This window comes from Giraffa tippelskirchi, chromosome 8 (genome assembly GCF_054371585.1).
Source record: "Giraffa tippelskirchi isolate mGirTip1 chromosome 8, T2T-mGirTip1v1.2.pri, whole genome shotgun sequence".
Classification (NCBI taxonomy): Eukaryota; Metazoa; Chordata; class Mammalia; order Artiodactyla; family Giraffidae; genus Giraffa; species Giraffa tippelskirchi.
In genome coordinates, this window is record NC_137282.1 from 34,856,516 (window position 1) to 34,883,589 (window position 27,074).

Genomic DNA, 27,074 nt, shown 5'->3' on the forward strand with positions numbered 1-27,074 from the left:
CACGTCTCGCGAGAATTGAAGATCTGGGGGGGGGGGCCCTCGCCCCATGGGAGTGGGCGGGGCGGGCGATGGGCGGGGCGCCGGGACCACGAGTTCCGGGTTCACGGGCCGCGGGTCCGTGGCGGCCGTGACCTTTGGCGGCGGTCTGGGCGCCCAGCCATGGCGCGGAAGCCGGGCCTCCTTCTGCCGTTGCTGCTGTTGCTGCTCGGCCCACCCCCGGCGCGCAGCTTCGGCCAGCTGCCCTTGATCCTCAACACTTGGCCTTTCAGGAATGCAACCGTGGCAGGTGCGGGGCCGGGCCGGGGGCTGCGCTGCGCGAGCTCGCTGGGCGGGCGGGCCGCCGCTGGCCCGGGGTCGGGAGGCGGGGAACGAGCCGACCTTCCGCAGCGCCCGCTCCGGTCTCTCCCGCACCCCTTCGCGCCGCGGCGTCTCCCGCGCCGCACCCTCCTCCCCGCCACAGCTGCATGTTAGGTCTTCAGCGGCGGGGTGACTTCTGTTCGGACGCCAGTCACTATTTTCCACCCTGACCTGCGGCACGGACGGCCTCTCTGCTCAGACTTCAGGGGCCCCTGCACCTTCTTTTGCCTTTTATTGTCTTTTCGGGGCTCGTGTCTCCGGTCTTCTTCACCACCTCTGCTTTCTAAACCCTGACGTATCCGCAATAACTCTCTACTTAAGCTTGGCAAACGACCAAGTTCCCAAATAAAGCATTGTCTGTTCACCTTTACTTTCTGTGCTACATGCTGACATTGCCATATTTGTCACCAGAAATATGAGGTTCCAGTCTTGGTTATACATTATCATCCTCAGAGCGTCTCAAGAAAATATACATGCCTGGGCCCCACTCCTGAGGTTTTCATTCCACTGCTTGAACCGAAACCTTTTTTTTTCAAGCTGCTTAAGTGATGTTGATTTGCAGCCAGCTGGGACTGAGAACGACTGAACTAAGATATCACCTCCTCTAGGAAGCCTTCCCTCATTTAGCACCCTCAGACCCAGTCTGAGTCAGGTGCCTGTCTTATGTGCTTTGGTAACATCCTGTACATATCATGGTTCTGTCATTTTCTTACTATGTTCCATTCATTTCAACTCGTACTGCCTCAGGAGTTTCTTCTACTCCTACTCCTCTCCCCGATTTGAGGCTACTAATAGAATTTTCTGGTGCTGAACTGGCTTTAGCATTTGATGGAGTTAAGTTTGTATGTTACAGGCAGTGCGTATGATTCAGAGAATGCCTAAACAGTCTGCAAGAATTTCCTAGCACAAGGAGACAGAAAAGAAAGTTCAGGGCCCCAGGCAGGAGACAGTTCTCTATGTTGCCTGAATTCAAGGGGGAAGCTTCTCTAAATGTACTTTGAAGCCTGTTCTTTCAGTAGTAATACTTAAATTATTTACAAATAGTAGCACCAACCCGTCAAGGAATTCTGTTTTTATTAGTAAAGAAATTGACTACTGAAGACCTTTTTTCTTCCTCCCCTTTTCCATGTGTGGGGCTCTGGAGAACATAGTTTAGTGTTAAAAGCATGACCACTGGAGCCGAAATAAATATTTAATATGGTATTTCTCCCCTTCGGTTTTAAAACTTACAACTGAAGCTACTAAAAGGCAAATTGAAAATTCATGAAATCATAGCATCATAAGGTTTTTTCTGCATCAGATTATTTAAAATGTACCTGATATTTTAAATAAAAATATACCTACTGAAGTAGCCTCTACCACATCAAGTATTCGTAACAGTACCATAACAGCAGATAATTCCAATGTGGGTTCAGGTGGATTAATTGATTAATTCAGGTACTGTGTAATTAGTATTGCCATTTTAAATAGCAGGAAACAGATCCGGAGAAGGTTAAGTTATTAGCTCAGGGTCACACAGCCCAGAATTATATATATAAGTTTTCTTTTTTCACACACGTAGTAGAAATGAGTACTAATAAGGGAAAAAACCCTCACTTTGTATCGATAGCCAAAGCCTTTGGATTCTTCATGGTTAAGTAGTTGTCTTATATAATTCTGTCTATATCATTCTGACTTCTTTGTAGCACTTGATAAACGAAAATTTCAACTTAACTGGAATAAATGTGCAAACAATTTTTAAAATAGGCGTTTTCGTGCCATTTTTGGTCTGTTGCGTTTGGCACGGAAAAGGAAATCGGTATCGGTATCTACACAAGCACTATTGGATTTGATTCCCAGCGTGGAAGACGTTGGCGGCCGGAGGTTCGGCCCTGGACGCGGTTGAGAGTGGCTGCGCGACCTGTGAGCAGCAGCAGTGCGACGGCAGCGTGGGCTTCGGCGGCAGCCCGGACGAGTCCGCGGAGACCACGCTGGACGCCATGATCATGGACGGGTAGGGACGCCCCGTGCGCGGCCCTGCTGCTGTGGCTGTGCTGCAGGTTGAGTTACGTGGGCAGTTGGTTAGTCCTATACCCAGAGCAAGATGCACAAATATATAAGGCGTTTTTTCTTTTTTTTTAATTGGAGTGTAGTTGATGTGCAATGCAGTGTTAGTTTCAGGTGTGCCGCAAAGCAAATCAGTTACACACATACCCATCCCTCTGTATTTTCCCATTTAGGCCATTGCTGACTACTGAGTAGAGTCCCCTGTGCTATACAGTAGGTCCTTGCTGTTTATTTTATATGTAGTAGTGTGTATATGTCAGTCTCAATCTCCCAATTTATCCCTCCCCCCACAATGTATAAGTTTTGATAGATTTTGATATAACCTATACTTAGTATCTGGTGGGCTGCCGTCCATGGGGTCGCACAGAGTCGGACACGACTGAAGCGACTTAGCAGCAGCAGCAGCATACTTAGTATCTTGTAATAACCTATAATGGAAAAGAATCCAAATCACTTTGCTGTACACCTGAAACTAACACAACATTGTAAATTAACTACACGTCAATTTAAAGTTTTTTTGAAAAGAAAAATCATTATCGTAATAGAAATATCACATGGAGGTAGGTGGTCTCCTTAGAATAGAGAGTACCTTAAAGTATAAAAACACGTACCTGGGAAACCATTGTTTACCTGCCAGCCACGAACCCTGTGGTCTGCCTGACCTGAAGCCTTAAAGGCCCTTTCAAAAGCCAGAGCCCTGGGAAACGGAGAAGGCCAGTGCTTTGGGAGTATATGGCTGATTGATTTTCTGTTTTTTTTCCTTAAATGTCTGAATGTGGGAGTTTGTATGAACTTTGTGAATGTGTTGCCGCTTCTATGGTAAGACTGTGGAGTTTAATCCTACAAAACACTATAGGTTGAAGTAAAAACCTTGTGAACATATAAAAAGACCTGAGTTGATCTTACCACCCTTGTTTCTGGCAGCACTACCATGAACGTGGGAGCAGTAGGAGATCTTAGACGCATTAAAAACGCCATTGGTGTGGCGCGCAAGGTCCTGGAGCACACGACTCACACGCTGTTAGCAGGAGAGGCAGGTATGTTTCAGCTCTGCTCCATGATGATGTCTTGGCTCTAGTCTTCACTCTGAAAAAAGGGCTCAGTATAAGATACTGCATAAAAGCAGACCTAAGTTCAAATTCCAGCTGTTTTACATAACATCTATTTAACTTCGGATAAGTTACTTAACTTCTAAATCGAACTTTCTTCATCTTTAACAGAGGATGTTTAGAAATCAGTTTATTATCAATGAAAGTAATTACTGGAGGGGGACAAGGATTCAGCATCATTTCCCTTCTTGTGTTACGTTTTTATGGGTATAAGACCTGAGAGACATACGATGACAGAAGGTAGGAACAGTTTTGCTACAACAGTGGTACTTCCTTGAACACCTTCCAAGGTATATACTAAAAATCGTACGGTGATCTATAACCAAAAATCACATTTGCTATATCGTTTAATGATGTAGTAAACAACTCCAGGAGGCATCCTTCAGTTTTGTTGACGTTCAGAACGGAAAGCTACCCAACACAGCCAGGAGCTGTTACTCCTCCATGGAATCGGTGGTGCCTTTGTTGAGTGTCCCAGATTTTCTTTACACGCCAGGCATTGCACCCTAGTTAGAGCCACAGAGGCACTGTAGTTTCAGGGTGTCCCTTTCCTTTTGTAAAGCAGAAGGAGCGAGATCTGGAGGGAAAGGACAACTGTCGTCACACACATCACCAGGGTGTCAGTAGATGAGCATCAGGAAGGACGTAGGGAAATGGAGACCTGGAAACCGATGCCCACAGCACTCTTTGAGTCTGAGTACTCCCTGGATGGTCTGTGTTTCCCCCTAGGATCGTTGTGCTCCACAAAGGAGACAGCTGACCCACAGCACTTCCTGTGCATACATTTTATTTAAAAGAAGACATTTAACTCATTTACATTTTTGGTCCGAATCTCCAGCCACCAAGTTTGCTGAAAGCATGGGCTTTATCAATGAGGATTTATCCACCAACGTTTCTCATGCTCTTCATTCAGATTGGCTTGCTCGGAATTGCCAACCAAATTACTGGAAGGTACGTATGCATGATTTTTTAAAGTAAGTTATTTGAAAATATTGAGTGACTCCTTCCGCTCTCAGTCATCCACCTGTTGCCTGCAGTGTGAGTTAGCACCCCTGGTTGCTCGTTGGAACCAGTGATTGAAGCCAGCTGTGGGCACAGGTGGTCTCGAAAGCTCCCTAGCTGCATCCGATCCCCATCCCCATTGGGGAGCTCCTGTCCCCCTGGCAGTGGCTTCAGACTTACAAGGTCTCTGCTGTGGGGTAAGAGGCTGCCTCTGTTTCTCTGTAACTGAAGGTTCCATGTGTTAAAAACCCAAAGTTTGGAAACCATTAATCTAAAGTATTTCTTACAGTTTATCTGTGTGAAGGATACTCAATATTTTGCCCTTATTCACCTTGAGGATTTATGCTATTAGGTGTCTATTACTAGAAAGATAATTTGTCTTTAAATCAATGGGAAAGCAAACAAAGTGTTCATCCTCAGTCGTGTCCGACTCCTACTGACCCCATGGATTGTAGCCCGCCGGGCTCCTCTGTCCATGCAGTTCTCCAGGCAGAATTACTGGAGTGGGGAGCCATTCCCTTCTGTAGGGGATCTTCCCAACCTAGTGATTGAACCTGGGTCTCCTGCATTGCAGGCGGATTCTTTACAGTCTGCAGGACTTTAGCCTAAATCAGTTTTTCTTTCCCAGCAGACTCCTTCACTGGAGTACCTTGATCTCTCATCCGCTTCTTCACCAAATCCTAATTACCTTTGAGTAACCAGGGAGTCTCTTGAAAGAGACCACTGCTTGACACCAGGTCATGGGAGGCACCCTGTGCGCAAATGGATAAGACCTGAGTTGTAGGCTTGCTTTAATACTAATCCAGGTCCACAAGCTGAATTTATGAATTTGGATTATTTTCTTGAGCCTCTAAGATTCATAAAAGAATCTGAGATTACAATTTAGAATATGCTCACATGAACCTAGCTTTGAAAATTGGAAGGTTTTAAAATAGATTTTGCTTTAAATCTCAGAAAAACTCTTCTTTGGCCAGGGAACAGATTCTAAAATTGAAAAAATCAGGTTGTATATCTGATTTCTTTGAGGAATCCAAAAAAAAAAAGAAAATCTAATCTTAAAAATCATATCTAATCTAAGAAAGAAAATCTTTATTTATATTTTCCATTGTGCTGAGAAATTTTGGCATATACAGAGAAAAAGTGGGGATCTCTTCCACTAGCCGTCTAGTCCATATCGGGTAATTCTGAGATTTGAGTAGGTATTTAGCAAATTTATATCCATCTTTTCACATAAGACTTAGCTAACCTTTAGCTTTTAATTCTTCCCCTTCAGTTACCAGATGTCTTTTTGGTTTCTTGCTAATGTTTAGTGATTGTACATAACCACTTGCTGATTTCTAAAGTTACCCTATCTAAAAAAATAAAACTTAAATATTATTTACAGAATGTTATACCAGATTCTTCAAAATACTGTGGACCCTACAAACCACCTACTATCTTAAAACGAGATGGTATCACCTACGAAGATACAGCACACAGTTACAGTCATGATACTATTGGTAATTTGTCTTCTCTACAGTTTTTGTGGTTATAGTCAGCCATTTTTAATTGCTTCCTTGTAGTTTTAAATTTATTTATTCTTATTCATGAACCAGAAGGTGATTTTGATTAACTGCCAATTAAGGAAAAAAAAACATACATATACACATATGCATACACACACATTCTTTTCATATCATCTGTATACATTTTGGTCAATTACCTTGTACAAAAATCTGATGATCATTCACTTGATGACTTTTAAATCTTTGTTTGATAATTAGTTCTTTAATAATTTTATGTTTGCCACATTCAAATGATCTCTCCAGTCATTTCCAGTAATGTTGGAAGTTTCCATTAGTCTCCAGCAGTGATTCTCTTTGGCATAACCGTTGAAGAGGCACTGAAGAGTGAGCAGTCTGAAGTGAGGAAATGGGATGCCTACAAAATGATGCCGTGAAACCAGGCCATTAAAACACACTGATTATATACTACTGGTGTAATTTTCAGAATCCGCAAGATTCTTGTTGTCCTCTACCTGAAATTAATGGAAGAGGATGTTTATATTGCCAATTGCTCAATCATTTGGTTTTCTTTGAAGTAAACTATAGAGCTGATACCTACAATGATAGATTCTTTTTTAAATTTCTAGGCATGGTCGTCATCCATAAGATGGGAAATATTGCTGCTGGTACATCTACAAATGGTATAAAATTCAAAATACCTGGGTTAGTGTTTCTAAAAGAACAGATCTCGAAAATATGTATTGAGGGTCAGCCAATATGTCCTAGGTGCCTTGGGGGTTGAAGAGTGTTAAGAGCACAGCCCCGCCCTCACAGCTGAGTTTACTGTGAAAAAAGATAAATGAGTAGCTGCTAAGTGCAAAGGAGAAGGGGTCTCAGCCAGGGCTGCAGAGTTCAGGGGTGACCAGATTAGGCCGGGATAGTCAGGGGGCCAGAGAGAGAGGCTGGGCACTAACCCTGAGCCTGAACCAGGGAACGGGGACATCCAGGCCAAGGCCAGAGACGACCTGAAGCAGACCTGAACGCTCAGGTTCAGGGCTCAGGATGGCCGGAAGCAAAACTGCACATCTATCAAGTGCAGGGAAGACCAGGGCCAGACTTGAGGCGGTCTTTAAGGATTTCTGGACTTTTACTTCAAAGTAGCAGAAAAGCATGGAAGGTTTATTATTAACACAAGGAAAAGCTTGCTGAAATGTTGGCATGGGAGCTGGAAAACAGGAAAAGATTGTAGATGAGGAAAAGCAGTTGGGACCTGTTGAGACGATCCAGCTGTGAGAGGCCGCAGGGTGGGGCTGGTGGGACAGTCACCCTGAACCTGGGCGGTACCCCTGCATGTGACGGCCTCTGTCTCATCCCCATGTGAGGAGTGCAGGATTGTGAAAACCCAAGTGGAAAAACTAAGGAAAATCTTGATTGTCTGTATTCCAATGAAGAATTTACTTGAAATGATAGTCAGTTACTAAGCAGAAACATCTAAGACAGTTTTCTGCACTTGCCTTCGCGTCCTGAACGACCATGCTGTGCCCTCCCAAAGCCGAATAGGAGACTCCCCGATACCTGGATCCGGGGCCTACGCTGACGACACGGTGGGGGCCGCGGCAGCCACGGGGGACGGTGATATCCTGATGCGCTTCGCCCCCAGGTGTGTCCTCCCCCATCTGTGACTCCAGAGGGTCGGGGGGCAATGCCATCCGTCAGGAGAGAACGTAATCATCTGTGCCACGTGACCCGAACCTGTGTGTGGCAGAACTTTTTAGAAACCCTGCTTGCCAGCTCTTCACACTCTCACTTTAACAGTCATAATCATTCAAATGAAGTAATCATAATCCTCTGAAATGGAATAATACTGCTCATTGTGCTACACAATTGAGAATACTTAGGATCTATTTAAGTAAAGTGTAAGGCCACTGAGAAAACGGGAAAACCGACAACAAAAGTAGAAAATGGAGTCACTACATACAATTAATGACCGAAAGATAACCCTTAAGTCAGGTGTTTTGTTCATGCCTCGTGTTCCTCTCCATTGACGGTAGCCCTGTTTCTTATTTAAAGATCACCTCTATACTTTCTGACTTTAGGCTGTTATTACTAAATAACAGTTACTCAGCCAAAGCCAAATACCTTACTTCTTTTCTGAAATGAGTGGGTGGGTGAGCTGAAAAGACAGAAATGGTATCAAGATTACTTCCTTTTCTGTTGATATTGCCACAGAAGTTAGGGGCCTCTATTCACCTATCTGCACTGTATTATATCAAATGTGACAACTCTGTTAGCTTTACACGTGGAACTTCAAGTAACCAAACTTTGGAGTTTGTTTATTCTGTGATACTAAATAAAACTAAAGCTTTGCCTCTGTTTAAATCAGCTATCAAGCTGTAGAATATATGAGAAGAGGAGAAGATCCAACCACAGCGTGTGAAAAAGTGATCTCAAGAATCCAAAAGTATTTTCCCAACTTCTTTGGGGCTGTGATATGTGCCAACGTGACTGGAAGTTATGGTAGGTTTTATTTGAAATTCATATTTCTGTGGACCTGCAAATGTTGATGAGGACAGAGACTTTTAAATGCTGTGAGGAATTTTATTCCTCTGCAGCAGAAACCGGGGCTATACTGAGTAGATGTTCACTGCTGATGTGTCAAGACCCCCAAAGGGTTAAAAATGCACCTGAAACCCTCCTCGGTTGACTGGCAGTGGTTAGGATCCAGTCTTGGGCTTTTAGCTCTTAGCCTTGACATCTGTCCAAAGGAAAGTTTAGCTTCAGCTCAAGTGCATGCTGAGATGGGCTAATCTAGTCAAATGCCTTTATTCGTTAGAAGTAGGTAGGGATAAATGATCTTCCCCGCTTCTTTTCCATTCATTATTTAAAGGCCTCAGTCATTTAGATCTCAGGGTTCCCAGGTACAAAATGTATTACCAATTAGTAAACTAAAGGCGTTAGCAGAATTAGTTTTGCACTGTATTTGAGGCATATCGTTTTCTTCATTTACTTTCCATGTGAACCTATCACAGTTTCAAAGCACTTCAAGATCAACCACAGGCACTCCTCATTAGTGAGATTTCAGATGGGGAAGATACACAGCCTACTGATCAATACAATTTATTAGGTTAGACTGCTTATTATTGTGCTTTGATCTCTTACTTCCCACAGGTCGGTATTTGAAAACTTGTTGGAGGAATTCCTTACGCTTTTTTAAGTACTAAAATGCAAAAGTCAATATAAGTTACAGGGGAAAAGACTTTATGTCTAAAATAAGTCCATTTCATCGATTCCCTCTTAGGAAATAAACCTTAGAAAGCTCAAAGTTGCATTTAACAGGATGTAAAAATGATAATTATATAATTGTAGATGAATTTAAAATTGACCAGCTCCTTATGCTGAAAGTAATGGCATTAAAAGGATTCCCTCCAGGTGTTTGAGCCAGAGAAGAAGTCACTGTTGTCTGACAGAGACCATCTTGACAAGTTAGCCTCCCCACCTACGGGCATAGACGAGTAGGAACAAACAGGGAGCCTGGGGAGGGGAGGATTATGGATGGATACAGGGAGTGGCCCAGTGACTAGGAAATGCACCTGAAAATTTTCTTCTGCTACGAAAAGGGTATGAAAACTAAAATAATGGTAGCAGTGACCACACATGTATAGGAGCAGAGCATCAGCCTATCTTGTGAGGTCTCGTGGCTGTCAGCTGATGGGCACTAAGGTGGACACGTGTACACTGGCATGGCTGACTGGACAGCAGGTGCACAGTGGCCAGTGGCCGAAGGGGTGTCTGTACTGGTTGTGAGTGCGTGCATTCTCCCTTTAACCAAACGGCTTTCTCTCTCCTTGGCCTCAGGTGCTGCTTGCAACAAACTTTCAACATTTAGTCAGTTTCATTTCATGGTTTATAATCCTCTAAAAAGTGAGCCAACTGAGGAAAAAGTAGACTGCATCTAATCCATCTTTTCTGTCAGCATCTGTATTTAAAGAAGGAACAGAAGCTGAAAAGGCTACTCACTGTCATCGAATAATGTGCCCCGTGTATCCTAAACTCTGTCAAATAAGCACAAAAATAAATTTTATGCTGAAACAGCATTTTCACTTTCTATATATGAAAAAAAAATTTGTTTTTACTTAAGCTTTATATATCCCCTGAAAATGAATATGTGTATATTTTGTATATATTTAATTTTAAGTGATCTCTTGATTTCTGCTCAGTGTTTCAAGAAATTTCTACTTTGGGGATTTATTTCCATAGTAATATAGTAAAGGCACAAAACGTAATTTGTATTTGGATACTTAAATAGGTAGAATAGCCAAGATATTTAGACCCAAAGGAAAAGTAATGATGAGTCCCACCATGATATGCTCTATCTGAATTTTGGTACCTTTACAGTAGTATGTCTCTTAATGACTTATTATCAGTTTTACATAATATGGCCTTCTAGCCTGAAGAGGAAAGCATGCTGTTACTATTAAAGGTGCATTGTGTTTTGCACGTATTAGAAACTGTGGGCACCTTCTGGTGAGCAGCCATGTTGCTTTGCTTGGACTTTTTCCTCGAATGGAGCTCTCAACCTGTGAAGGTTTGTTAGCCACAAAACTCTCTAAAGTTTCAGCTACAAGTATTTAGTACTGATAATTTTTTCTGCAAGTTGATGTAGGGAACTTGATCTGTACTGTGGTTTTATGAATCTCCTGTGCAGAGGCTAGCAGTGAGTCAGTGGCTCTTGTCTGCCTTGTTCTGAGCGCTCGGTCAGCGGCCTGTGGACAGCCATCCTGAGCTGTACATGTGTGTGCTCATTACCATCTTTGCCGTCATGACCTTGCACATCAGGAGTCATTAATAAAACTGTATGTACAATATTGTTCCCCACCTTCAGTGTATCTGCTCTGTTGTTTTCCTACACATCTTAATATTTCGTGGTCTTTGTAAGTTAGGGCTGGAAAGCTACAGTTTTGAGAATGCTGTCAGGTCACCCATGCTCAGACCTCACCACGTATCATGACTGGGGTGCCTCCTCTCAGATGCCCTCCTCTGGCCCATCCAGTCGGTCTTCACAGAGAGGAACTTGAAAGCGGGACTCAGCAGCTGCTGATGCAGGCCTGAAAACCAGTAAGGAAATAATCCTGCAGCCTCACACTCAGAGCAGCAGGGAAAAACTTACTTTTGTGGGTTCCCATGAGGTGTGATGACTTGCTGAAATCTCATACTGGGCCTTGGAACAGGGAGAAAGAAGACAGATTGAAACTCGGAGTATATTTATTTATATCAAGGTGAAATGCCTGTTTTGTGTGTTTGCCATCCATTTTAATATGTTAGGCAACCATATACCACCAGAAAAATAAAATTGAAAATCTTCACAGCCTGTCACTCCCTAGCAAATTAGTTGATCCTGATTTACTCTTTTAGAACTCTGACCTGAAGTTGTTAGACATGTACATGTACACTATATGCACATAAAAAGGGTCTATTTCTAATACCAGCACTCAAATGATTCTTTTTGGTTTCAAAAGGCAAATAATAAGCATAAGACATTTTTAATTGAGATATCATACATAAACTGTAACATATTTTTAAAGCGCATAATTTTTAATTGTTGAAGTTCTTTTTATTAAAGTGTCATTACATCTGATACTTGGTGACTGAATTTGGAGCTGAGGACATAATTGAACTCAGTATCTTAATAGTTTAATTAACTTCATTTGAATAAAAACTGATGACATACCTTAATCAGATGCTAATTATGAAAATAGATTAAGACCTATTTATGTCATTTTATTGGTCTTTTTAAAAATGATTCCTAGACCTTTAAAAGTGCTTCTAAAAAGACACTTAAAAGTTTTGTTTGTTTTCTTGAGGATTATGCTATTTATGTGTATCTATTTGACCCTTAGGAAGTTAAAAAGCTGACAAGGCCCATGAAAATTGCGTGTCTATGAATTGCCTATGCCCCATAGGTGCTCTAAGATAAATCTTTTCTTACACAATCCAGGGTCAGCCAGTAAAGAAGTGCCATATTTCAGTATTTGAAAAAGCATAGCCACTTGAAGGATAAAATCACTGCCACATTCAACTTGGATAGAATGGGGAAAGTTGAAGCTGCCATTATCAACCTATTTGCGTCTGAGTTAAAGGGACAGGAAGTCATACAATTCTAATGCCTGGACAGTGCACTAAAGCATTGGTCAGCTGATTTAAACTTGTGACCTTTCTATGCTGTGCATTAGATGTGGTTGTTCATGTATTCTCTTTAATTAAAATTTGGTTTCTAGAATGTGGATTGCGACATATGATATTATGAGAAAATCAGATATTACAGTAGATGTGGAAAATCAAAGTTCCTTTCAATTGCTAGCAATCTGTCTCCATTTCTTTCTAACTTGTTCAAAATCCTTAAACACCATAAACGTCAAAAGGCTTCTTTCCATTCCTAAATAAAACCATTGTCACTTGTCTTGCTCTCTTGTTCCATTTATTCGAATAAAAGCTGATTCAAAATTAAACCAGAGTTCAGAATAAAAGCAATGTCAAACAATGATTCTAATGATGCTAAAGCAGTGTTGTATTGGAGACCCTTCTACCAGGAAGCCGAACCAATGCCATCAGCAGTATCTGGGAGCTAATTAAAAATGCAGGTTCTCAGACCCCACCCCAGGCCTACTGATTCCGTCAAGACCTTCACTGACTCATATCAATTTAGAATTTAGCAGCACTGAGCCAGAGGATGCCAAGTTTCCTCCTGGAGGAGTTAGCCTCGTGAATCAGAAAATACGACACTGGGATTTGATAGCCCTAAATGTGACTGAACAACAACAAAACTGGAATTGTTTTTCTGCCACCACATTATCTATTGGAGAAATTCCTTGACGAGTCTTTTTCCACATCTGTCAAATTACATCTATCAATACAAGTGCTGTTCATAAATTCCTACCACGGTGTCTGGCATACAACAGAAACGGAACATCTTTTAATTCCTGGCCCTTGCCCACTCTCCAGCAGCACCAATATCCTGTGATTCTATGGATCTCAATTCCTGTCACAGACCTCATTTCTTACTGCCACTGCCCCAAACTGAAGAAAAGAAACATAAATGATCAAATCCTGCAAAGGTAACATCATATACTAGAACTAAATAGTTATCAGTGGCAGCAAATGGAGTTACTCCAAGCTTTGATATGCAATATCCCTCAGAAATAAATAAACTGGAGTCCTCCTCTACTAGAGTCAGTTAGGCTAGAAACAATCAAGCTAACGTTTCTGTTTTTCAAATTATCAAAATGTTGCTGTTGCTTGGGGGCAAGACGTACAGGTCCTTGGGGTGTTGTCTCAAAACAGGGCAACTGTCGACCCAATTACCTATTAAGTGCTTTCCGTCTTTCAAAGTAACCCTGAAGAAATCTGTTTATTCTAAAGAGTTGTTAGGGGAGAGAAATGTCTCCCAAGATATCTTTTTAAATGCTGTTCCATTGTATTTTGAAGTGATATGTTTTGTCTTTTACTGAGTAGGTTATTATTCAGAAATGCTCACTTATCTTTACACTCTTCATTTTGAATTCAACTACACTGTGACTTTGCGGTAAATCTTTTGTGAACAAGGTCTCTGGTGGGTCCTCTTTAATTGGTTAAGGATTATCAGCTGAGAACACTGTCAAAACTCTAGACGGTATTTCTTTTAAAAAATCATGCACAAAACTTTTGCCGGGAAAAGTTGTCTGGATGCAGATAAAAACAAACCATGCTCTTGTGCCCACAAATGCTATTTGAACCAGGCTTGTCAAAACAAGGAGGGCTTTCAAGTGCTCCATTAGCAGTCGTATTCTTGAACAGCTTTGCTTTTTAAAACTGAATAATTTGTGTTATGATTCTGACAAAACTGGTTGAAAGAAGGAAGGAGATTGGAGGACTTTGCTTGTAAAATATTCTTGTAGCTATTCTTTCATGGTAGACCAACAGAAGGCATCAAACACAAAAGCCCCTGGAGGGTTTCCTTCTGTCGTCTTACAGATCTAGACAATTCATTATCATTTCATCAGCCAGTGAGAATGAATAAACATAAACACACACAGATACCCTCTGCCACACAGATACCATCTCCTCCTCCTCTCCCTGTTGGGTTACTGTCTACCCCTAAAGAATCCATGCTTGAGTATGTATTGGCCCAGTTCAAAATCTTCCCTCACCTTCCTTTCTTACTCAAACCTTGTGAAAATCTTCCCAATCCTTTCCCTGTTCATATCACAACATACACAAATGTCTCACAGGCTTTCCTGTGTACATCTTTGCAAAGCCTGACTGGCTAAGATGACTATTACTATATTTGCAATTAAATGTATCAATATTTCTAAATACTATATTCAACTTAAAAGTGGTACTACAGTCAATGTTAGAAAGTTTAATTTTCTACGCATTAGATGAGTTATTCACATCGCTTTGTTAAATCCCTTTAAAATAAAACTAACATTCAAAACCAAGATTAAACTAAAAATTAAAATGGGCAGTTTTCTGCCTGACACCGTAAGCTGAATTCAGGGAAACAAGCTGATTCTAACGTCACTATACGTTGAACATCATTAAGAAGATATAGTTTCTGCCAAGGTGAATCTAATATACTACATGAGCAAATTTTTATTTGATTAAAATTTTATTTGGTTATTATTTTTGGTTTACATTCTATTGGGTATCACTTCCATCTGCTATTAGGAGACATGTAAAATTTTTACCAGCTTTGAGAAGTTGTTTTGCGTTGGCATAATTGACTATTAAAACTAAATTATATTCGTCTTAAAGCCATATTATACCTTATCTTGGCTTTGCAATGAATTTCAAGATGTCCTACTGTCCACTGTTCTTAGATTTTAGAAAACCCTTCCACAGCCATTTGTATATTCAGGAAGTTCATTAATTCCAGCACATCCAGATTTGAGTTTTCCCAAAACCTGCTTTTACTCGAGCTACTCCCAGCCAGCAGTTAATAGGAAGGGCTTTCCCACACTCATGTGGCATCAGAGAGAACTCTTCTGTGGGGCCGGGACCGGAGCTGTCCACCCCAGACACACAGGCCTTCCCAGGGGCCCTTCTCCTCTTCTGAGATTCTGATCTACTTTGGGAGAAGGGCTCAAAGGGTCAGGGGTAGTTGAAAGTACTCATACAGGGCACAATTTTTATATTCTCTCTTTCACCTGGGAGATTTTTCATAAGCCTGCTCAGATCCTCTCTGCTTGGTATGCAATACAGAAATAACAGGGTAAGTCTCTCATAAATTGAATTGAACTGACCATGGATTTGAAGTGACTGCCTTTACCACTGAGTTGAAGCCAAACAGAGTTGCCTCCCCTGGCTAAGCTTTGATCAGCAGTTCAGCACTTCCCTCTCCCTGACTAAAATGAAACCAGTCTCCAGCCCTGGTCTTATTAAATGTTCTTGTTCACTTCCCTGGAAATGCTTTAACCTTGGCACCTGCTGGCTGGAAGAGTGATTGGGATTTCACAGGGCCAGAGCATTTCATTTCTGGTGAGCCACACCACAGCCCATAAATTAATACAGGATTATGCTTCAGCATCGACTCTGCAGGTTTGTTTGAACTGAAAAGGCAATTGAAGGATGGAGAAAAATAGCAAATGATCAGATGAAAAATGAACAGTTGTACAAAACCCAACAGTGTGTGTTAGCATAAGCGCTTTCTTAGGAGGAAACTAAGAAGTGGACACCGTGCTACTCTCTTCCTGCTGATAAGCGTCATCCATCCTCTCAAAGCCTGACTCTCTCCACACATGGAACATGGCTTACCCTCCGCCAGGATGCATACGGCTCGTCTTGAAGCTCTCTGGAAGCCAGTTCAACGATTGCAGTCGCTTTCACAGCTGAGCCCAGGTCTCCCCAGGCATTCCCACCAAGGTGCCAGGTGTCTGAATAAAGCTAAGATCCTCCAGGCCAGCACAGCCAAAGCCAAGTGCTACCAAGCAGCCTTCCTCAACACTGAGAGGGGCAGGAGAATCACCCTGCTGAGGTCTGTCTTAATTCTTTCCTTCTGCAAGTGGAAAAATCAAAGAGGAGCCAGTAGTGCTTAGAGAGCTCTCTGGAATGGAGCTGGGAGCTCCCCGAGAGACTGTGACTCACGCCTCTCAGCCTGGAGGGAATCTGACCTTCTGACCATTTATTATCCTAACGAAGTCATCTAGAACATCTGCCAGGAACTCAAGATACTTAGCGGACCCCTACCCTAAAGTGCCTGCTGATTCCTTAAGGACAAATGTTTCCTGACATGTCAATCATGATTTTTGCCAGGCATCTTTAACAACCCTATGACTTTTGTCTTTATAAGCCCCTGACTCTTCCCTCCCCTGGAAGCCTCTCTTGGTTTTTCCTGAATCAGCGTCTCCTGAACTGCACTTCTTAAGACCCCAACTAAAGCTCCTTGTTCTTGCAGCCTGGCTCCTATTTTTCCACTTCCCCAGAGAAAGATAATATAAATGTTGCTGTTGGCCCTTGGGCCAAATCTAGCCCACTGTCTGTCTTTGTACGGTCTGTGAGCTAAGAAGGGATCTTGCATTATTAAGTTGTGGAAGAAACTTAAAATTACTGTAATATTTTTTGACACAAGAAAATTCTATAATGTTCAGCTGTTGGTGTCCATCAAAAGAGTTGTATGGGGGCACAAATACACTCCCCTGCTTGTGTGCTGTCGATAGCTGCTTTTCTTATCTATTTTCAAGGGCAGAGTGGGGTGATTGCAACAGAGATTTCTAAATTATTTATTACATGACCCTTTACAGAAAAAATTTAACTTCTGTTTTAAGCAGCTAAGTTTTGCGTGGATTCCTTATACAGCAATAGATAAGCAACTGTCACGTAAGTTGAAAGATTCTGCAAATGCAAACTTAAGAAGACACCTTAATGCAATAGTTGATTTCTTAGCCTCATACCATCAGAGTTAAAATCCAAGAGGAAGCTAACAACTGAAGAAAACGAACGTCGAACTTGCTAAATGTTTTGTCACTTACTGCATACAAATGGCAGCATTTTATTCCCACAGGGAATAGGATGAATGAACATGTCTTGAGTTCCTACCATCTACCAGGCACTGTGCTAGGTCAGGGGCATGTGATGGTAAGTCAGAACAGATGAAGGTCCTGCCCTCCCAGAACTTACTGTCAAATGGAGAAGAAAGACAAAGAATCAAAGAACTCCACAACATGACCTGCAATAGGTGTGTCACAGTGATTACATATTGTATTCTGCTAACCATAGCAGGAAGATCTGACGTGCCTCCTGGGAAGCTCCGCTGGGAGGCCCCACAGTCACCTCAGACTCTTCAGGTACAAACAGAACTCACTTTTCCCACTGAACATGTCCCTTCTACCATGTTTCCTGTCTCAAGGGCTGACAACACCATCCACCCAGTTGCTCAAGACCTCGACACTTGTCTGTCATCACACAGAGCCAATCACATTTACCTCTTAAATATTTCCAATCTGTGTATTTCTCTCCATCTGCAGCAGCAGTTCCTTAGCTTGGCCATCACTTTCTTCCACAGAGATTATTCTAACAGGCACTGAACTGATATTCTAAACTGGATTCCAGGCTCTTCTCTAATCCAGTCTCCAAACTCCAGAGCAAACTTTCACAAACCCAAATGGACAGCACGTGTAATTCTCAAGTGATTACTTCAGTGCTAGGATAGAGGGCTAATCTGTACCACGGTCCCTGCTCACACCACCAAGCCCAGGATTCACAAGTCCCCGCTCCTCACATTCTGTCTCCAACCAGACCTTCTTCACCAGGATCCCTCCTCTGCCTCACCTCCTCCTACAGTAAAGGCTGTCACTTCTTACAGGGTGCTTTCCCTCATTGTTGTTGTTCAGTCGCTAAGTCGTGTCTGACTCTGCAATCCCATGGACTGCAGCATGCCAAGCTTCCCTGTCCTTCACTATCACGGAGTTTGCGCAAACTCATGTCCACTGGCTCAGTAACGCTATCTAACCATCTAATCATCTGTCACCTCCTCCTCCTGTCCTCAGTCTTTCTCAGCATCAGGGTCTTTTCCAATGAGTCGGCTCTTCACATCAGGTGGTCAAATTATTGGAGCTTCAGCATCAGTCCTTCCAATGAATATTTAGGACTGATTTCCTTTAGGATGGACTGGTTGGATCTCCTTGCAGTCCAAGGGACTCTCAAGGGTCTTCCCCAGCACTACAGTTCGAAAGCATCAGTTCTTTGGCGCTCAGCCTTCTTTATGGTCCAACTCTCACATCCATACAGGACTGCTGGAAAAACCACAGCTTTGACTGTGTGGACCTTTGTCGGCAAAGGGGTGTTTTTGCTTTTTAATATGCTGTCTAGGTCTGTAGGTTTGTCATAGCTTTCCCTCGCTACTGTAGTCCAGTTATGTGTCCCTCCTAAGGGTTCCTAAACAATCACGCTAACACAAATAATTTCCCTAAATTATTATTGCCTATAATTGTCCCTCCCAGATGATAAGATGGAGAACTATTTCTGTCTTAAGTATTCTCCCCGGTTTCAAGTGTAATGCTTTAATGTTAGTAGGAAATCAATAGATATCTTCATATAAAAGAAAGAAGGTAGGAAGCAATAAAACTCTTCCATGGAACAACTTTAGAATTGATCATAAGAGAATTTTGCAAACATGTAGGATATTCCATTAGCTAAGGTGGCTGATGAGGGCGGTTTAACGTGTAAAGGGCAGGGGAGGGCAGGCTTCTTAGCAGTCTCTGTAGGCACAAAGACCTTGCTCTCTTAAGCCTGAAGTTAGAGCAAAGAATTAATTACACTAAAACCTGCACAATAAAAACATTTTTTAGTAGCAAAAACTGGTTTCTGTTGATATCGGTACATGACAGTTAAATAGTAAGACATGACAGGTTGTGAATGAGTCTGCAATAATCTGTGTTTGGGTGTTTTGCACAAGTGTGATAACAGGGTGTCATCTTGACAGTAGGCAGGATCCTGAACCCAGTCTTCAAAATGTTCAATTTCAAAATTTCATTTAAAAATCTTTTTTTCCTAGATTCTTTCCCTTTTAAGTGCTTCAGAATCAAAGTAGAAAACTAAAATAAAGATATTTGAACATTAAAAAAATTTCAACTTCTGGACTTTGATGAGCCAATTTTAGAATCTAACTACATCCACCCACTTACTTAGCCAGGTCAGAGGCAATTACAGTGGGTGGGACTGACCGAAAGCTCCCAGCAGCTGTTAGTCAGCCCCCACTGTGGCTTTCTGCTGCCTTTCAAGAAGGGCATTGCTTCATACAGTGGCTGCTAGCTAGTGGATATCTGGATATTCTCTTCCCCATGAAAAAATACTCATCAGCTTTTGGGACAGCATGTCAAGCATCTTGGTAAGGTGGGCAGATGTGCCTAAGTCAGAGACTCCTTATCCAGAAAGAGACAGACAGAAGGAGGAAGAAAAAACATCTTGTGAGAACTGTCCTTAGAATAATAATTATACCTTCAAAGATTCACTTTTTTGATATGATATAAACAGGAACAATATATTCATCATCAGGTTTTTCTTTTTTTGTCTTCCACTCAGAGAGGTTTCTGTAATCAGCATGCTTGTTTCTGTGTGATGCTTAGGAATCCTTGCCTTGCCGCATAAGGAGGATGAGGCTGTGTGAATATCACGGGGTTAAGATCTTGACTGCACCCACTTGGCTCCCTGATTAACTCTGTGGCCAAGCAACACAGCTTTCAACTAGATTTATTTGGAAGTCACTGTCCCTTTTTTACACTTGAGATCACTTTCCTGAAACTTTTGCTCTATTAGACCAGAGTACTAGATTTATGCTTTAACTCGGCTGGATTTATTAGATGCTAGACGCGCGTGCAGTGCCTTGCAGCCTTACTTGGAGGTTGGGGCGAGGGGTCTGTCACATCGCTCTTTCCTATGACTTCCATTCAAGTTAGCTGTAAAAGCACATTATGCCACTGAACACCAGCTGTGGCAGGTTCTTACCGCTCTGTGAATAGATTTGCCATTTTTGTTTGGGTTGCTGAGTCAGGGAATTGACATTCCACTGTTGTGCTTTTAAAAGCATTTCCTGTGACTTCATTTTTTTCCCCTCTCTGACAGTTGAAGCAGAAAGGTGGATTAGCTTTCTTGATTCCAATTATCTTCCCTGTAGTATATTGCTGATACACTAGTGTGTCAGATAAGTTATGAGAAGAAAGTGGCACCTGGTAAATGTGACAGTGTTTGAGGGAGGCCTTGAAAGATATTTCCTGTCATTGATGGGTCTCCAAGAACTGTTTTTTTAAGAGAGGTAGAATTCTTCTGAAATAACTAAGTTGGATTTTTTTCTGCCAAATTTGCTGAAAGACTACCATGCAAATGTCAACTTTTGTTTTTAAAAGAGACATAAATTCAGAAAGTCAACGTGATGTCCTACCCAATTTCATTCCACACTTGCGTTATTGGAAGGTTTGCTTCATGACACTTGAACCCTTCTGTTCTTTCTTACTATCAGGCAGTCGATCATGTCTCAGAAAGACCAGGGTCTCTGCCACATTGAGAGAGATTTGAGATAATGACTGGATAATATCTGCAGAAAATGCATGACTTCATGTTTTATTTTTTTGTGTTGTAAATTACTGGATGAAGTCTTAATACCCATGAATCTTTTAGAGTCATCTGGTGAAGTTGAGTTCAGTATTTATTTCATAATAGCTTATTATTTTTAAACATAAAGGTTTCCTGTGTTTCCTGGTAAATCACCTTTATCTTTTTACGACACTGAGAGAATTTGAATCACAGTTAAAATGTAAAATGTTCAAATCTAGTTCAAAGAACAAAAAGTTTTTAAAAGTGTAAAATGCTATCTCTATTTTTGAGGCAAGGATACATCCCTCTAAATTTTGTGAGATAAAGGACCTACTTATGGAGGTAAGATTTAACAGGAAACTTGATGATTATTATAAGGACCAGGCAGAAACGGATGGCTGGGTGTTAAATTTGAGTTCTTTGCCTAATGGATTATATCACCATATCTTTGTATGATGTTGGAATATCATGGTGATATAAAGCCGTGAGACAGGGTGTTGTGGTTTAAGTTGGGCCCTTCCAATTCTTCACAGAATGGAAACTAAAGACAGCAAATGTTTCTGACCTGCTATAGTGGATCCTGAGTTTTCCTAGATAGGACTGCTGGTTGCTAGATTTGTTCATTTTTTTTTTTCATCAGAAATTAAAATTTCTGAATTATTTCCAGCACCATATTGAATGTATTTTTTGCTTTGTTTACAGAGTAATTCCCACAAATATAAATAGTCTTAGGGCCTATTTAGTTGATTACTGGCATTTCAATACAAATGCAACCTTCTCAGCTGAGAATTCCTGTCTTGCCTTCCTCTTGGCATTCACTTGCTCTATAACAATTACCTCCAGGCCTCAATTCCTCGATTTCCTTCAGCACACACCACCCTCCCCCCACCCCACAGTCATTCTCAAGAAGTCTGCCTATTGGCAACCAAGTAGTCTCTTCAATTTAATGAGGCTTTATGAGAGCCAAGAAGAGACCAGACAGTAATCTTACTGCCTTAGGTTTAGTGAACAGAAACAGGGGATGAAACTGATGAGAAGGAAAAGGAAAACAGAGCAGGAAACCACTGGTAACTTCTTTGAGTGTTAGAAACATACCTGTGGGAAAAAACAGCACAGATAAATAAGGAAAAGGAGGAAAGCTCACTGAGCAGTGAAGAAAACTTGCCAGTGCTAAGTAACTGTTTCTGTATGTGGGGCTGACACCTCCCCTAAACACATCCTTCTCTGTCCTTCACAACACACCTCCGGATGTGCAAGATGAATCAGGAAAACCCTGGGGACACAGAGGGAAGCAGACCGTGATCCACAGGGAGATGGGTTCCAGATCCAGTCGCAAAATGCACGACTCCGTCATAGGTCAACTCCTGTGCTAACAGCACTTGCTTGCCCCGTTTTTCCTTCAGGAAATCCACTTCTGCAGAAAATGTGAAAGGAGCAGGAATTTAGCAAGAGTGGAGGGAGACGGATGACCGGGAGTACGATCTGTGCTAGAAATAATACCAGAAACAAACAAAACACATGCATTCTCTGGAGTTCACCATGAGAGGGATGCATATGTATTTTTCCTGACTAGAATTCTGCCCAGGTTCACAAAGACTGACCAATCCAAAACTTGATGTGGCTCAAATAATCTGAGATTCGATACAGCTCAAATTTTATGGGACCTAACCCAAACACTGAATAGAAAAATTTATTTTCTGAAATTGCCCTTATAAATTAATATTTTGCTTTCGAAAAGTGAGAACCCATAGTCCTGCAATCTCTCCATGCCCTTATCACTGTTTTCTATGTACATATCAGATAACAATACGTACAACACATGTTACAGACACAGCATATGAGGGCATGTGTGGAACATGTCTGGGAGCAAACACCACACACAAGTTGCTGGGGGCTGAATGATGGCGGCGGGAGGCGAGGCCGACAGGAAGGCGGTTTGTGAACTGGGTGAACTGCCAAGGTGTCCGAGAGCAGCCAGGAGTGACGCGCTCTACACTCAGGAAAAAGTGAAAACCAAGGAACAAATGAAGAAAAGGAAAATCACGAGAAAGAGGAAACTCCAGTCATTGTGACTGCAAGCGTGAAAGGGCCTTCTTCCCGTTTGGCCAAACCAAGATGTCGCCTGTGGTCTATGGGTTTAGAGAAAATGCCTTCTGCCAGCACACTGCTGAGAAGACTTGACAGCTGCCAAGAATCCTATGGACAGAAAGAGATCTGAAAGCGGAGCCCTAAAGAGTAAAACGAGGGACCCACTCGTCCTTTGGTTATTTCTTTATCTTCCTGTCTGAGACACTAATCCTATGCCCAGGAGATGGAGCTATGAAGGAACCGACATGGCTCCACCCCAGCGACGCTCACGCAGCGTGGGAGGGAGGAGTTATCAATAAACAAACATGTTGGTGAGATCCCTTAGACTGATTGGTAGTGTCTAGTGGCAGGGTTAGGTTGGGGAATCACAGGTCTTCCCCAAGGTGGTAACTTTGAAATGATCTGAATGTTGAGTGAAGCTGGGCATGGAAACTTCAGGGTTTGATATTTTGCAGTGAATATTAATTACTAAAACTGGCCAATAATTATTATAATCATCTCTATACATATAGAGCTGCAAAATGACATGCTATTGAAAGCATTTCTGGGAGTTCTGGCAAGTTCCATGCAAATGTTATATTAAATATAATGCAGTATATGTCCTAGGCATTCTTTGATGGTTTTTAAAAAAAAAAAAAAAATCCATCTAGTTACCTCTCATACTCAGGCATATTTCTCCTGTTAAAAGATAATCATCTTCCTTTTTGGTCTCTACGTAATAATTATGCTTCCTTTCAAACTCTCTTGGCACTCTCAATGTTCATTTGAAAAAAAAAATGTTTGGGGCTATGCAGAAAGTTGTCCTTAGAAAAAGATTATACTAAATGTTTGTCTTGGCAGGAACAAGTATTTTTTTCTTGTCTGTGATTCAAAACTATTTGGTGTTACTTTATACCTGCTTTCAAGTGGAAGAGCTATGGCTTATGTGATGGGCAAAGTGCTGTATTTCTGCTCTTGACTATTTAAATATTAACTAATGTCCCTGTATTATTGGGACTCATTTCCCAAGCTTACTCCTACACACAGGAAGGGCAGATGTTCATCAGTGTAGTGTGAATGTACGATTTCAGGAACAACAGTCAAAATTTCTGTTAATTAGGGTAGCTAGCAATTGCTCACATTTACCCAACTTGTATTTCCTTCTTGTTTAGCTGTCAGTCTCCGATGGGGAACACTAAAGCTGTCATCAGTATTTACACCCTGGTGAAATGAACCTTCTTTGCCTGGGCTCTGGTCTTGATGAAGCTGGGAATAAGAAAGTAGGAGGCACTTTGCTTGTGGCAAGGATTGGATGAAATAGAATTTGGAAGCCCTAAGAGTTAATTATCCCCAAAGAGAAAGCCTAAGTATAATAGGGAGGCTGTATGCTCAACACTGAAATACATACTTGCTGGTTTCCATTCTGCTATCAGCAAGGTAGATTGTTTAAAAATCTAGGGTGTAGACAGAGGAGATTCTTAACACCCTTGCTCTATCACTCCATTTACTCAGAAGGCTGGATGAACTTTCCTCAAGAAACAATGTTTATTCTATTAGAAATATGAATAAGACATTCTTCCTAGGTTATAAGGCCATAATGAACAGACAGAAAGACTTATGAGCAAAATGGAGGAAACTAACATTGGGAGACTATTCCATGAATCAGCCACATTTCTTGGTGTCTGGAGAGCTGAGGTGCTGGCTGCCTTTCCTGGGAGGTTTGCACAGTGAACGGTCTTGGAAGACAGCAGAGAGAGCTGTCTCTGCAGCAAGGGCATATCTGTGTACCGTCCAGTATAATAAAGATAATGTGTTCTTCTGGGCAAACATCAGGCGGGCTTACTGCTCATTATAAAGGATGTGGGTTAGTTTCCATTATGCAACCTATTACCTATGCAGACAACACCTGCCTTCTTCAAGGCACCTGGTGGGATTCAGGGTTCAGAGAAATGATGCACATACAGATAACTCTGGCTACTGCTATATCTGTGGGTAATGAAGCCCTTTGTTTCTGACCCAGGAGCTTCATGTCTTCCAGCAAGTCATGAAACTGCTCAGGCAAACTTGTTAGACTGTATTCAGATAAAATCTCAGATCTTTTACAATTCATGGCAACCAACATATTAAGCATCTTTAATTTCAAACACAGAATATAATGAATGATAAAATACAGTTGACAACAAACCACTGATAAGAAGTATAAACAGATTCCCCTGGAGGTATGTCTGAGGGACATAGAATTCTGGCTGGAGAACATTATGGAAAATTTGGAAATTAGAGTTCAGTGGAGCACTTAGAGAAGTTAGGGCTTTCTCAACTGTTGGAATGTCAGGAAAGTGCATTCCTAGCAGTGGCAATAGTTTGTGTTAAGTCTCAGAGTGTGTTTGGCAGTGAGAGACTGGTTACAGTGGGGGAAGGACCAGCAGGAGAGAAGAAGGAGAAATAAGCCTGGGATATAACAAGCATCCAAATTAGGGGGCCTCTTAATTCCTGTAATTTCGCTTTTCTTCTTCATCAGAATCATGGAGGATTTTATTTTTACAAGAAAGTTTCACACTTTGTACTTTGCATTGAAGAACTAGCTTTGGTACTGGAAAACAGTAACACTTAATAAGATAATTTCTACTCTTCCAAAATGAGAGTTGGCATTGTCTTAAAGATTCTAGACAAAGGGTGATTTTGGCTTTTTTTTCTCTATTGCTTTCAGGAAAAAGGTGGCGAGCACACAAGCAGTATAGATAAACTGCATGATTCACCACTCACACAAATGTAAGACAGCATCACCGCCAGGATGATGAGAAACCGGTGTCTCCTCTTTATCCTGTGTAATCTATGACTCTAGGAAATGGTAAATACCTATAAGGACAGAGAAGCCCAACTTCCCTTGTGACCAGCAGGACTCTGGAGGGTCTTCCTGGGATAGACCATGGCCCCGTATCCTCTGCTGTAGTTCTCTGAAGTACCCAGGTCATAGTATCTCATGTGTATTTCCTGAGTTTTTCAGTTGCTAAAACCTCCATCAAATGGAAGACATTACCTACCTGATGGTCATGAGTACATAGCCCCTAGTCCTTCTGGTACCTAAGGACTGATAATGTTAACCGCCCTGTGACTTCAACATCAGCCAGAGAACTGTGCGTGAGTTGATCACAAACCCTGGGACACCCTTCCTTCACCTGGCCTTTAAAAAGGCTTTGCTGAAGCCCCTTGGGGAGTTCAGGGTTTTGGGGGTGGGGAGTGGAAGGGTGGACACAGGCTCCTTGCTCCATTCTCCCTGCTCAGCCCTGCTGTAAACCTTTTTCTCCTCCAAGCTCTGATGTTCGGGTCTGTTTGGCCTTACTATGTGTTGGACACCCTTTTGAAGCAGCCTTCAGATCCACGAGGCTCATTCCAGGGGGCAACTCAGTGTCTTCACACAGCAAGTCTCCTCCTTATACAGAAAAGGAAGTCTGGCTTGCTCTCTCTACATACATAATTCCCAGAAACCCAGTCTGAAGATTGCAGCTTTTTGTCTCTTGAAAGACCTCAGCAAACGAAAGTACACTCCAATGTCACATCAAGGACCCTGCTTGCGAGAAACAGCTCATTTACATTCCAAGGGAAATAGTCAGAAATAAAGTGTGGGAATGGAGCTTTTCAGATGTCGTAGGAGTTGATTCTCGATAGGATTGATGTTAAAAAGTTCTAGCGTTGATGATATTTATCACAATAGCATGACATGCTAGCATCAAGGTCACTTCCTTCCCGAATGTTGTTTCACTATGTTGTTTTCCAGAAGTGTAAATATGACAGTGGCTGGGAGCTGCCTAACTGTGGTTTTATCATACATTCTGAATGACGAATGACTTTCAGACAGATCCTAAGCATCAGATTCTAAGCATCCCACAATGGGCTCTAATAATACTGAAGGGAATTTTTATGATGAATACAAATCACCCCTAAAACCCATAATACATCATGCAGAGTAATATCACAATAAGAAGAGAGAAGAAATGAAACTCTAAGTAGGCACATGCTTTCATGTACTTTGATTGAGTTTGTATTCGTTCACTCCCTCAATACAACAATAAATATCATTACGGAAAATAGGCAATAGCTTAAATATCTCTCTGAAAATTTGATCTGTAAGAAAAACTAATATCACATCTCTATTATAAGATATTTGCATTATAATTTCCACTTATCGGTTACGTCTAATAGGAGGATAATGCTTCTCATGCCCCCTTCTATAACAATTTCTACATGGATTCTCACTTAAACTTTAGAGCAACTGTAAAGAGATGGACATTTTATAGACAAAGGAACCAAGGCATTAAATGACACTTTGGCTAGATCACAAGTTTAATGAATGATGATATCAACAGCAGGAATTTTTGTAGCTTGAGAATTAGCCTTACCATCTGCTTAAGAGTCACATAAATTAACTTCAGGACTACTACTCCAGCAA

At 41.7% G+C, this 27,074-nt stretch overlaps 2 protein-coding genes across 3 annotated transcripts in view; one reads left to right on the plus strand and one right to left on the minus strand.

The window, feature by feature from the left end:
* The first annotated feature begins 97 nt into the window (after nucleotides 1–97).
* Nucleotides 98–12,455, plus strand: AGA (aspartylglucosaminidase). 2 transcript variants are annotated; one of them, XM_081521996.1, is made up of 9 exons: nucleotides 98–286; nucleotides 2,197–2,350; nucleotides 3,328–3,440; nucleotides 4,351–4,463; nucleotides 5,899–6,013; nucleotides 6,646–6,721; nucleotides 7,551–7,658; nucleotides 8,382–8,515; nucleotides 9,854–12,455. In XM_081521996.1, the coding sequence occupies exons 1-9, from the start codon at nucleotides 160–162 to the stop codon at nucleotides 9,952–9,954; spliced, it is 1,041 nt and encodes a 346-aa protein (XP_081378122.1). In that variant the 5' UTR covers nucleotides 98–159; the 3' UTR covers nucleotides 9,955–12,455. The 2 variants fall into 2 exon arrangements, with proteins under 2 accessions (XP_081378122.1, XP_081378123.1); XM_081521997.1 differs by having other exon boundaries at nucleotides 6,646–6,699; nucleotides 7,559–7,658.
* Nucleotides 10,978–27,074, minus strand: part of NEIL3 (nei like DNA glycosylase 3) — a 100,847-nt gene continuing 84,750 nt past the window's right edge. The window contains exons 15-16 of the transcript XR_014062719.1: nucleotides 21,803–21,974; nucleotides 10,978–11,216 (exon numbers count right to left, since the gene is read on the minus strand). The gene's annotated coding sequence lies outside the window, so the exon portion shown is untranslated. The remainder of the gene's footprint in view (nucleotides 11,217–21,802; nucleotides 21,975–27,074) is intronic.